The sequence below is a fragment of the Hylobates moloch genome, unplaced genomic scaffold, assembly GCF_009828535.3.
Source record: "Hylobates moloch isolate HMO894 unplaced genomic scaffold, HMol_V3 SCAFFOLD_41, whole genome shotgun sequence".
NCBI classification, from domain to species: domain Eukaryota; kingdom Metazoa; phylum Chordata; class Mammalia; order Primates; family Hylobatidae; genus Hylobates; species Hylobates moloch.
The window spans coordinates 2513-15301 of NW_026652316.1; the positions used below are offsets into that span (position 1 = coordinate 2513).

At 43.2% G+C, this 12789-nt stretch overlaps 1 protein-coding gene across 5 annotated transcripts in view; it reads left to right on the top strand.

The window, feature by feature from the left end:
• The first annotated feature begins 399 nt into the window (after positions 1–399).
• Positions 400–12789, top strand: part of LOC116463561 (luc7-like protein 3) — a 33225-nt gene continuing 20835 nt past the window's right edge. For 4 of the 5 annotated variants that reach the window (XR_004246715.2, XM_032146720.2, XM_032146717.2 and 1 more), the window contains exon 1: positions 400–654. Coding sequence is in view for 3 of the 5 variants with exons in the window: in XM_032146720.2 (XP_032002611.1) it covers positions 556–654 (99 nt within the window). In the remaining 2 variants the exon portion in view is untranslated. Of the gene's footprint in view, positions 655–5684; positions 5763–12789 lie in introns of those variants that run through there. The other variant, XM_032146721.2, reaches the window with a different exon arrangement.

Below are 12789 nucleotides of genomic sequence, written 5' to 3' on the forward strand. Positions count from 1 at the left end.
CCTGTTAATCAGGAGACTCAGGGCGGGAGGACAAAGCCAGGTAGGTGCAAGACGCGCGAGCGCAGCGACTACGAAAATGGAGTCGGAAGCCGTAATCTTCAGTTTCCTCCGCTGCATGAGGCACCACGTGCACCACGTGGACTAAAGGAGACACTGTCTTCTCCATTTTGAAGAGGTGTCCAGGCTTCAAGACCTAGGCTCCAATTTCTCACCGTGAAGAAGCTCGGGAAAACCGGGAGCTTCGGGAGGCGCGCGGGCAGAGGCTACCCGTCCCCGCGGCCTCTAGACAGGGGCTGAGTCCGTACCCGGCCTCCGCGGGCCCCGCCCCCGGACGGCGGAAGCCGAGCTCGCCCTCTCCGCCCGGGCCTGGGCGTGTCCCGCGGGCGCACGGCATGCTGGGAAGGCGTCCGCGCGGCGGCCATTTTGTCTTGTCGGCTCCTGTGTGTGGGAGGATTTTCGGCCTGAGAGCGGGCCGAGGAGATTGGCGACGGTGTCGCCCCTGTTTTCGTTGGCGGGTGCCTGGGCTGGTGGGAACAGCCGCCCGAAGGAAGCACCATGATTTCGGCCGCGCAGTTGTTGGATGAGTTAATGGGCCGGGACCGAAACCTAGCCCCGGACGAGAAGCGCAGCAACGTGCGGTGGGACCACGAGAGCGTAAGTCCCGCGGGCCTTGGGCCTGATCCCGGGCTCCGTGGGGGAGGGGAGCGGGCGCGGGCTGTGGCCCTCCTGGCCGCGGGGCGATGTGGGGCCAGGGCCGCACCTGGGGTCGAGCGTCTGACCCGGTGCCCGTGGAGCCAGGAGGAAGGATGGCCCGGGAGGGAGGATGGGGTACGGACCTGGGGATGGGGGTGATTTGGTTTTGTTGTTCTAGTATCAAGGGGGTCCAGGAGAGCCCTTGGCAGAATTGAAAAGCACCTTGATGAGGCGGGGAGACGCGGGAAAGGATAGCAGCATCCTATTAAATCTAGCGGCTCCGAGGTTTCACCTCATTATGAAATAGGGAGAAGGGCACATTCTTCTGTAGTTTGGGTTGAACGTCGTATTTAGACTAAAATTTCTGACCAGGATTCATGGTAAAAATCGTGGCGGTATTTTATTTAAGTAATTACAACGTGACGCTTATACGGGGAAATAGAAATGTAAAAGTAGTAGTTTACTTGTTAGGGTTTACCGTGATGATTTACAAGCATTGTTCGTTAACAGTATTCTAAGAAGTCCCTTATAGAGGCAGCTGTCAAGGTTTTTTCTTCCACATTAGACTCATTTGATGCTCTTAGCCCTGGGAGTAAAGGTAAATATTATAACCCCAGTTTCACTGGTGAGACTTAAAAAGGCTCACCCAAAGTCTTGGCAACTGAGGAAACTAATCTTTGTAGTTCTGTTAGTTTTCCACAATCCTATGAAACTGGTTCTCTGCACATGCTGTAGCATTTCAAGTGTTTTGATCTAGTTTTGAACATGTAGTGTAATGTTTTTACTTTAGGTCTTACCTGGAGAATAGATACAGAATTTAATTTTACTTTGCGGTTATAAATCTAACATGCTAATTTTAAAACAATTGCTAATCAAAATCGGAAGGAATAGTTCAGGTAATGCATGCTTCTTTAGAAAACTGTTTTCTTATTCTTTTTAAACGTAGGCTTTGGTTAAGGTAAAATTTCTTTTTTGCAGTGTAGGAAAGCAAGTTGGTGCTAGATGACTCCTTTTAGGACCTTAAGAAAGAGTAAGTTTGGCTCAAGTTGTGTTGGGGTGCTACCTGATTCCAAAGTAGTATGAAACATTCTTAGAGTAGAATTTATTGTTTTTAAGAGGTGGCTTTTTTGTTTTTAACATTTGGCTCCCCACCCCCGCGACCATTTGTCACAATAGGAGACTTAAGGAACTGCTTATCTTGACCATCTTTCTTTTGTAGGCATCTTTGTTACAGCGAAGTAACTTTTTTTTGTTTTTAACTACCTAACTCTGTAACCTTTCAGTCTAAACTTCGCAAAGGTGTTAGGAATAACGCTCAAAATCCTAAGTAAGGTAAAAAACCAAAACATTATGGCGATTCGGCTTATGTTCAATAGGTTATTTGTATATTTTGAATTCAAGAGAAAAATGCCTTCCATTGCACTGCTTATCAGTTGGAGCAGCCTTGTATCTCTGCACCCTTGGCTTTGAACACGTTTTAGAGAAACTTCTCTTTCCTGGGGTAATTTGTTGCCACATTGCATTGTATGTGATGGGTTTATGACTCTGCAATGATGAGGCCCTCAGAATAGCAATTTAGGTTTTATGTCATCTCAGCCATAATCTGCTTTGCTTTCAGTTTTAGTACTTTTCACTATTTTTAACTTTCAGTGTTTATTACTAAAGTATTTAATGCCTTAATGACAGATTGCACTTCATTCTAGATTGAAGGATTTCAAGTCAGTTACTGGCATTTCCGATTGATAACTGCAGGGAAAATGTTTTTAGTGTTGAGCAAAAACAAAGCACATGGTCTCATCTAAATAGGTGGAATTATTGTGTAATAAAGCTGGGGAAGCTCTTGATATCGTTTCCGGGTTATCTGCATATTCTTGTACTGTTGGCTGTTAGTGCTAAACCTGCAGGGATGGGCAAACCCATTATATGCTGAAAAGGATTCACCATCACTATAGCCTGATATTTTAACATATTTTTGCATTCCTGTTCTATCTGGAAATTTTTCTTGGCCATACTTGCATTAAATGGAAGAAGCCATTTCAGCTGAATGGGACCTTGTTTTTTTTTTTTTTTTTTTGGAATAGAGATAAATACCAAAATAAGGAAAGGAAGCAACCATTAATTAAAACGACAGTTGGCCGTGGCATCTGTAGCTATTTAACAGTCAAAATGGTAACTTTACCTTAGTATTAAAAGTAGTCCCTAGATAGCTGTATTTGACCTGTGGAATTTGTTTTAAATGCAGATTTCTGTACATCAACTCCTTCAACTCCCCTTCCCAGAGAGTCTGCTTCTGTCCGTCTTGGGGAAGGGTCCCAGTATCTGCATTTTTAAAAATGGCTCCTCTTATGCATTCTTGTTTTTTTTTTTTTTTTGAGACGGCGTCTTGCTCTGTCGCCCAGGCTGGAGTGCAATGGCGTGATCTCGGCTCATGGCAACCTCCATCTCCCGGGTTCAAGCGATTCTCCTGCCTCAGCCTCCTGAGTAGCTGGGACTACAGGCGCCCTCCACCATGTCCAGCTAATTTTTATATTTTTAATAGAGATGGGGTTTCACCATGTTGGCCAGGATGGTCTCGATCTCTTGACCCCGTGATCCGCCCGCCTCGGCCTCCCAAAGTGCTGGGATTACAGGCGTGAGCCACCGCGCCCGGCGGGCTCCTCTTACGCATTCTAAAGTTTGTGATCTACTGTTTCCTGACCCATCCTGATTAGTCCTGGGCTTTTAATTGTGCATATCTGCACAATTAAATCTTAATTGGTAGTAATTTGGTAGTAGATTCTAATACTGTACTTTTTTCTCCTTTTCATGATGAGTAATAAGTGAGCAAGCAGCACTTGCGAAGCTCAGTTTCAAGTGAAGGATGCATCTGTGATGCAAAATCATCAACCATTTATTTGTAATGGTGTGTATGTAACCTTCACCAACGTATTTTACTAGGGCTAGTGCTTTTACAGGCATTTCTAACTTTGTAGATTGCTACCTCTGGATCTGAGAAACTTTGCAGCTAAAGTCAAGTCGGCTTTAATACTGTTTCATGGATTCGTTGGTACACCCTCCCACTGTGTTTATTTGTATTTTGCAATTGTTTGAGATTATTGCTTTGGTTTTTTGCACTAAGCAATTGCTTGGTTAATCCTAAACAACCACAGTGATGAGGAAAGCATGTGATTGTAACTAACTGCCTAGGGTGAGTACCTTTCAGTGAGGGTTTGATTTCAGTGTTTGCCAGAGAAGGCACTAGTAGCCATATTATTAGAAGATTGTAGTAAATTGTAAAGTCTGATCTGGAGCTTTTGTTATTTTTTATGTAGCAAGACAGAAATTTTGTAGTTCCAAATTGAGGTTTTTATATTCTAGATCTCAACCTGGAAATGAAATTACTTAATTGTTAACACTGATTCTAATATCTGAAATGAGTTTTCTTCCATTTATCAAACTCAAGCCTACCCTTCCTTCTGTGAAGGTTTAACGTGAAGGTTTAATAATTTATGAAGGAAATTGAACTAAATGTTCTTTTCTAAAATCTTTGGAATGTTAGCAGATACTGTCATTGACACTGAAAAGTTGTTTAGAAAAGGAAAAACAGCTAAAGCTTCTGTCCACATTTTTTACTTGTAAACTTTTTCTTTTTGCTTTAAAAATGTTCAGAATTTTGGAGCGAAAATTGAAAGCAAAAAAATAGTAATTACAATGCATGATGATATCTATTAATATGTATTTTACTAGTTTTCATTCAGAGTCACCAAAATGTTCATAGTAACTTACTATGTTACCATGGAGTAAGATAGAAAAGCATTTTCTACCTCGCCCCCCACCCCCCCCCCTTTTTTTTGAGACGGAGTCTTGCTCTGTTGCCCAGGCTAGAGTGCAGTGGCATGATCTTGGCTCACTGCAACCTCCACTTCCCGGCCTCAGTGTCCCAAGTAATTGGGATTGCAGGCGTGCGCCACCACGCCCGGCTAATTTTTATATTTTTAGTAGAGACAGGGTTTCGCCATGTTGGCCAGGCTGGTCTTGAACTCCTGACCTCAAGTGATCTGTCTGCCTCAGTCTCCCAAAGTGCTGAGGTTACAGGCATGAGCCACTGCACCCAGCTGGCATTTCCTACCTTACTCCATAGTAAAATAGTAAGTGTTGGCTTCTCAGAATTGCCAGCAGTCCATGTGTTATATGTGTATGTAATTGCTGTTTGCTTTTCTTCCCAAAACATACAGAATTAGAGTGAATAGTATAATATAATGAACTCCCCATGTACTCATACACAATTTGCAATATTAGCACCTGGTCAATATTATTTCCTCTGTATCCCTTCCATTATTTTGAAGCAATTCTGTTATTGTCAACCTTAAAGCCATCATTGTATATCTGTAAAATACAAGGACTTTAAAAAAAAAAAAAGTAGCCGACCGGGCATGATGGCTCACACCTTTAATCTCAACATTGAGAGGCCAAGGCAGGCGGATCACTTGAGGCCGGGAGTTCGAGACTAGCCTGGCCAACATGGTGAAACCCTGTCTCTACTAAAAAATAAAAAAATTAGCTGGGCGTAGTGGTGCATGCCTGTAATCCCAGCTACTCCGGAGGTTGAGGCGGGAGGATCCTTTCAACCCAGGAGGCAGAGGTTGCAGTGAGCCGAGATGGTGCCACCACAGTCCAGCCTGGGCAACAGAGTGACACTCTGTCTCAAAAAAAAAAAATAGAATAAAATAACCACAATACCATAATCACACTGAAAATTATAGTAAGGTATTTCCTAAATCTTTGGTTGCTTTAGGAAAACGTGTGTGTGTGTGTGTGTCTGTGTGTGTGTGTCTGTGTCTGTGTGTCATTATATATGTTATTAGTCTTGATTTCCTCACAAAAGGAGAAGGTAGCTTAAGTTTGTAAATTTGACTTTTTTGCTAATACAGTTCTTTGTTTTATGAAATATTTTATCTCTGTTTTTTTTCCCCCGAGATGGAGTCTTGCTCTGTTGCCCAAGTTGGAGTGCAGTGGTGTGATCTCAGCTCACTGCAACCTCCACCTCCTGGGTTCAAGCGATTCTGCCTCCAGAGTAGGTGGAATTACAGGTGCATGCCACCATGCCTGACTGATTGTTGTATTGTTGTAGAGATGGGGTTTCACCATGTTTGCCGGGCTGGTCTTGAACTTTTGACAACAAGTGATCCTCCCTCAGCCCCCCAAAGTGCTGGGATTACAGGCGTGAGCTACCGTGCCCAGCCCTTCTCTTCATTTCTTATAGTAAGTTAGGAAAATTGTTGTATTCATTTATCCAACAAAAATGTATTACTCGGCTGGGCGCGGTAGCTCACGCCTGTAATCCTAGCACTTTGCGAGGCTGAGGCAGGTGGATCACCTGAGGTCAGGAGTTCGAGACCAGCCTGGCCAACATGGCAAAACCCTGTCTCTACTACAAATACAAAAATTAGCCAGGTGTGGTGGCGCACGCCTGTAATCCCAGCTACTGGGGAGGCTGAGGAAGGAAAATCACTTGAACCCGGGAGGTGGAGGTTGCAGTGAGCCGAGATCATGCCACTGCACTCCAGCCTGCGAAACAGGAGCAAGACTCCATTTCAAAAAAAATATATAAAGTATTGCTCTTAGGTAGATAACAGCAGGATAGTACAGATACAGCACTTGGTCCTAAAGAGCCATCAGGTATTGGTGACAGGAAGGAGTAAATGCACTTTTTTTTCCAATGGGGATTATTGCAATTGAATGTAAACGCATTTCCATAACAGAATATGATAAATGCCACCATTGGGAAAAGTAAAATTGACCCTTGAACAACACGGGTTTGAGTTGAGTGTGTCCACTTATACGTGGAGTTTTTTCAATAAATATATTGGAACATTTTTTGGAGATTTGCAACAATTTGAAAAAACTTGAAGACAAATCACGTAGCCTAGAAATATTTTTAAAATTTAAGAAAAGATAAGTACATCACAAATACATAAAATAGATGTATATACTAGTTTATCATTTTCCTACCACAAAATACATACGAATCATAAAAAGTTAAACTCTATGAAAACTTACGCACACAGTACATGGTGCCACTAGCAGTCCAGAGAAAGTAAAGATTGAGTAATAACTGCATAAAATTAACTATAGTACATACTGTAATACTGTAATAATTTTGTAGCCACCTGTTGTTATTACAGTGAGCTCAAGTGTTACCAGGCTCCACTTAAAATGCCCTATGACCTGTGACTGATAATCTCTGCATGAGCAGTTGGTGTCTAAAGTAAATTGCATATCACAGTAAAAAATTATCCCTTGGTTCTTGTGTATTTTCATCAGTTTATTGCAATACCGTATAAACTTTTGTTTTGCTTTTTGTTGTTGTTTTTGAGACAGTTTTGCTCTGTCGCCCAGGCTGGAGTGCAGTGGTGCCGTCTCGGCTCACTGCAACCTCTGCTTCCCAGGTTCAAGCAGTTGTCATACCTCAGCCTCCCAAGTAGCTGGGATTACAGCTGTGTACCACCATGTCTGGCTAAGTTTTGTATTTTTAGTAGAGATGGGGTTTTGTCATGTTGGCCAGGCTGGGCTCGAACTCCTGGCCTTAAGTGATCTGCCCACCTTGGCCTCCCAAAGTGCTGGGGTTAGAGGTGTGAGCCACAGCGCCTGGCCTATGTACAATACCATGACCTTTGAATAATGCCCTGAGACCCATACGAAGTGCAGCTAGTGACATTGGAAGTGCTCCGAAGAAGCAGAAAAGTCATGAGAATACAAGAAGTTAAATTGCTTGATATGTATGATAGACTGAGATCTGCATGTGGGGTTGCTGGCATTTCAGACAATTCATCTTTTGTATACAGTTGACCTAAACTTAGGGTATTGATAAATACAGCACTGTAAATGTGTTTTCACATTTTTTTCTCTAGCTTACTTACAGTTATTTTTTTCCCTAAACATTCTACAGTGCACATCTCTAGCTTACTTTATTGTAAGAATACAGTATATAGCCAGGCACTGTGGCTTACGTCTGTAATCCCAGCACTTTGGGAGGCTGAGGTAGGCAGATCACTTGAGGTCAGGAGTTGGAGACCAGCCTGGCTAACATGGTGAAACCCTGTCTCTACTAAAAATACAAAAATTAGCCAGGCGTTGTGGCCGGTGCTTATAATCCCAGCTACTCAGGAGGCTGAGGCAGGAGAATTGCTTGAACCCGGGAGGCGGAGGTTGCAGTGAGCCGAGATCACGCCACCGCACTCCAGCGTGGTTGACAGAGCGAGACTTTGTCTCAAAAAAAAAAAAAAAAAAAAATGCAGTATATAATACAAATAATATACAAAAGATGTGTTAATCAACGGTTAATGTTATTGTAAGGCTTCCAGTCAGTTGTAGGCTTTTGATAGTTAAGTTTTAGGGGAGTTAGGGTCAGTAACTCTCTTAGTTGTTATAAAGGAATACCTGAGGCTGGATAATTTATAAAGAAAAGAGGTTTATTTAGTTCAGTTCCACAGGCTGTACAAGAAGCATTGTAGCTGGTACCTATCTGGTGAGGGTCCCAGACTGCTTCCACTCATGGCAGAACGGGAGCCAGCATGTGCAAAGATCACGTGGCTAGGAGTGCCAGGCTCTGTTCAACAACCAATTTTCCAGTCAACTAAGAATGGGAATTCACTCCCACAAGAATGTTTTTTTTGGGGACCAAAGAAACCATATCCAAACCATAGCAGTGCCCGTAGCCCCCCGAGTTCAAAGGTCAACTGTACAGCGTACACAGGAAAGGAGTGCATAACCCAGACTGGGATGGATACTCAGGAAAGGCCTGTCAGACAAAGTGGTTTTTAAATACATTTACCTAAAGGATTGGCAGGAATTGGCCTGAGGGAGAGGAGAGAGAAGACACCTTACCAGCCTGAAGGAAGAGCTGGAGAAAAATCGGTGAATTTGGCAAATTTTAAATAGTATTGTAGTGTGTGTGTTTTTGTTGGGTGGGGGAGTGTAGATAGGTAGGCAAGAACTTGGTTTTAAATAGTTTTTATAGGCCAAGTGCGGTGGCTCATGCCTGTAATCCCAGTACTTTGGGAGGCAGAGACGGGTGGATCACGAGGTCAGGAGATCGAGACCATCCTGGCTAACATGGTGAAACCCTGTCTCTACTAAAAATACAACAACAACAAAAAAATTAGCTGGGCGTGGTGGCAGGCACCTGTAGTCCCAGCTACTCTGGAGGCTGAGGCAGGAGAATGGTGTGAACCCGGGAGGCGGAGCTTGCGGTGAGCCGAGATCGCGCCACTGCACTCCAGCCTGGGCGACAGAGTGAGACTCCGTCTCAAAAAAAAAAAAAGTTTTTATAAGCCTTGTTAAAAGTTTAGACTTTATTACATTGGGAAATAACTGAAGGCTCTAAGCAGAAGAGAGATGTTTACTAACTGGCTGCTATGGAAGGTTGATTGAAATTTTACTAGAAGTTTGTGTAGGCAATAGTGAATCATGCCTGCAAAGGTATACATAATAAAATTAAAGGCAGGGAAATGAATGTGTGGTGGTGGTATAGCTGAAACAAAACTATATGTTATCAGGGACATAATTTTTGTTATAAATTCTTTTATTAAAAATTATCTCTTTGAGAGTTTATCTTTAACACAATGAATTGAACTCTTAGCTAAAAAGAAAATATTTATAGCCTGTCATAATCAGAATTAAACTATTAATATTAAGGCAGAAGTGACAAAAGACTACAGCGTGTAAGGTTGGTTTTTTTTTGTTTTTTTTTGTTTTTTTGAGACAGTCTTGATCTGTTGTCCAGGCTGGAGTGCAGTGGTGGGATCTCAGCTCACTGCAAACCTCTGCTTCCCTGGTTCAAGCGATTCTCATGCCTCAGTCTCCCGAGTAGCTGGAATTACAGGCGTGTGCCACCATGCTTGGCTAATTTTTGTATTTTTAGTAGAGATGGCGTTTCGCCATTTTGGCCAGGCTGGTCTCAAACTCCTGGCTTCAAGTGAATCTGCCTGCCTCGGCCTCCCAAAGTGCTAGGATTGCAGGTGTGAGCCGCTGCGCCTGGCTCGTGTTCCTTTTTTTTTTTTTTTTTTTGAGACAGAGTCTCGCTGTCACCCAGGCTGGGGTGCAGTGGCGCGGTTCACTGCAGGCTCCACCCCCCGGGGTTCACGCCATTCTCCTGCCTCAGCCTCCCGAGTAGCTGGGACTACAGGCGCCCGCCACCACGCCCGGCTAATTTTTTTTTGTATTTTTAGTAGACACGGGGTTTCACTGTGTTAGCCAGGATGGTCTCGATTTTCTGACCTCGTGATCTACCCGCCCCGGCCTCCTAAAGTGCTGGGATTACAGGCGTGAGCCACCGCGCCCGGCCTCGTGTTCCTTTTTTTTAACCAATAAAATTTCCAGGTATTCCTGGATTTTAAATTAATCAATATTTGTATATGTATGGCATTTGATGTATTCCAGTAATATGTCCTGTTTCAGAATACAGTAAGTCTGCACTTAACGTCGTTAATGGGTTCTTGGAAACTGACTTCAGTTGAAATGACATATGACAAAAGTTTTACCATAGATTAGTTAATATAAAGAAGAGTTAGGTTTCTATGGCACATTCTGGTTACAGAAACATAACTAAAAAGACCCAAAACATTTCTGATATCAAACATTGAGATAAATTTGAGGTATACATACATTTAAGAAAGATGAATAAAAGCGAGGTAATTACCCAGTTCTTGGTGAATCAGTGAGTGATGGCAGTTGTGGTGGTGAGTTAAGTCAAGGAATAAATGTTTACAACTTGAACGTTGTCAGAAGCACCTCCTACCTCCAGTTCCAACACAATAATAAATATGATAAACTCACCACTTTTGGACTATGCTGTCTATTGTCATGCATTTGTATGATTATCATATGCTTTACAGACTTACATTTTACAATAATTTATATTCATTCCTTTCCAACCTCCTTATTCCAGTTCAGGGTGGTGGGTGGCCAGAGCTGATCCCGGCTGCCCAGGATGCAAGGCAGGAACTAACCCTGGACGGGATGCCGTCCCGTCACAGGGCATACTCACACACCCACACACACCCAGACTGGGACTTAGGCATGCCAGTTCACCTACTGTGCACAGGTTTGGGATGTGGAAGGAAACCAGAGTACTGGAAGAAAACCCATACAGATATGGGGAGAACTTGCAGACTCCTACACAGTTAGCCCCAGCTGGGAATCATTTTTTTTTCCCTCATCACATTATTCAAGGACTTACTGTATATGGTAATTAGGATTGGCTATTTAGATTTTTAAAATTTAAGTCCCTGTCAGTTTTACTGTTTCCAACATGAGTTCTGTTGCCAGTGTTTAGTTAATCGGAAGTAGATATTGAATATAAGTACATATTTTATATATATATATAATATGTATTTTTTGGCAGGGGGAGGGGGGACAATGTCTGGCTCTGTTACCCAGGCTGGAGTGCGGTAGCACAATCTCAGCTCACTGCAACCTCCACCTCCTGGGCTCGAGCAGTCTCCTCCCACTCCAGCCTCCTGAGTAGCTGGGACTGTAGGCCAGCACCACTCCTGGCTAATTTTTTTGTATTGGTGGAGATGGGGTCTTGCCACATTGCCCGGGCTGGTCTCAAACTCCTGAGCTTAAGCCATCTGCCTACCTCAGCCTCCCAAAGTGCTGAGATTACAGGCGTGAGCTACCGCTTCCAGTCTATTATCTTTATGATAAGCAGTTTAACAAAAATAGTGCAGACAGGCCAGGAGTTCGAGATCAACCATGGTAAAACCCCATCTCTACTAAAAAATTAGCCAGGCATGGTGGCAGTTGCCCATAATCCCAGCTTGGGAGGCTGAGGCATGAGAACTGCTTGAGCCCGGGAGGTAGAGATAGTGAGCCAAGATCGAACCACTGCACTCCAGCCTGGGTGACAGTAAGACTGTATCTCCAAAAAAAAAAAAAAAAAAAAAAAAAGTAAGACGTAAAAATAGTGCAGACAGCATTGAAAATATTTGATTAGCTCAAAGGAGAGTTGTATTGCTTAGTGTTGGATCTAAGTAGATATAGAAAGACAAAAATCATTAAGATGTCCTTAATGGGCCTGGTGCTGTGGCTCATGCCTGTAATCCCAGCACTTTGGGAGGCCAAGGTGGGTGGATCATTTGAGGTCAGAAGTTTGAGACCAGCCTGGCCAACATGGCTTAACCCCATCTACTAAAAATACAAAAATTAGCCAGGCATTGTGATAGGCTCCTGTAATCCCAGCCCTTCGGGAGGCTGAGGCAGGAGAATCACTTGAACGTGGGAGGCAGAGGTTGCATTGAGCCAAGATTGCGCCACTGCACTCCAGCCTGGGCAAGAGAGTGAGGCTCTGTCTCAAAAAAATAAATAAATAAATAAAAACTGTTGATGAGATTGAACACTTGTCACTAGTGTTGCCTTAAATTTATTAAGAGGATAAGTTAGGATTATGTAGGTATTTAGAGAGTTTGCATGGGTATTAATCTGTAATAAGAATTTATATCTTTTGGGGATTACTATTAAATGAAGAATGCTAGTATTCCAAAACTTGAGCAGTTGTCATGATTATATCCAAAAGAAAGATAAGAATTCTCTGGGTTTATTCTTTTTTTGAGACAGTCTCTCTCTGTCACCCAAGCTGGAGTATAGTGGTGTGATCTCAGCTAACTGCAACCTCTCCCTCCCGGGTTCAAGCAATTCTCCCACCTCAGCCTCCCAAGTAGCTGGGATTACAGGCACTCACCATTATGCCCGGACAATTTTTGTATTTTGGTAGAGACGGTTTCACCATATTGGCCAGGCTGGTCTTGAACTCCTGACCTCAGGTGATTCACCTGCCTCCACCTCCCAAAGTGCTGGGATTACAGGTGTGAGCCACCACACCTGGCCTCTCTGGGTTTGTTCTTATCATTATTGATGACTTTATTTGAAGCATCCAAATATGTTCTTCCCGTTTTTTCGGATCCCTTGTTAATATTTTTAGTTAAAATCCTCAGTCTCTGGGGAGAGTTAAAAGAAGCAGTCCAGGTAGCTAGTATATTGCGTAGAGTAACAGATAATTCTGATGTACCATTAAATGGTAAAGCAGGAGAGTTGGAGTGGAAGGAACACTCAGAA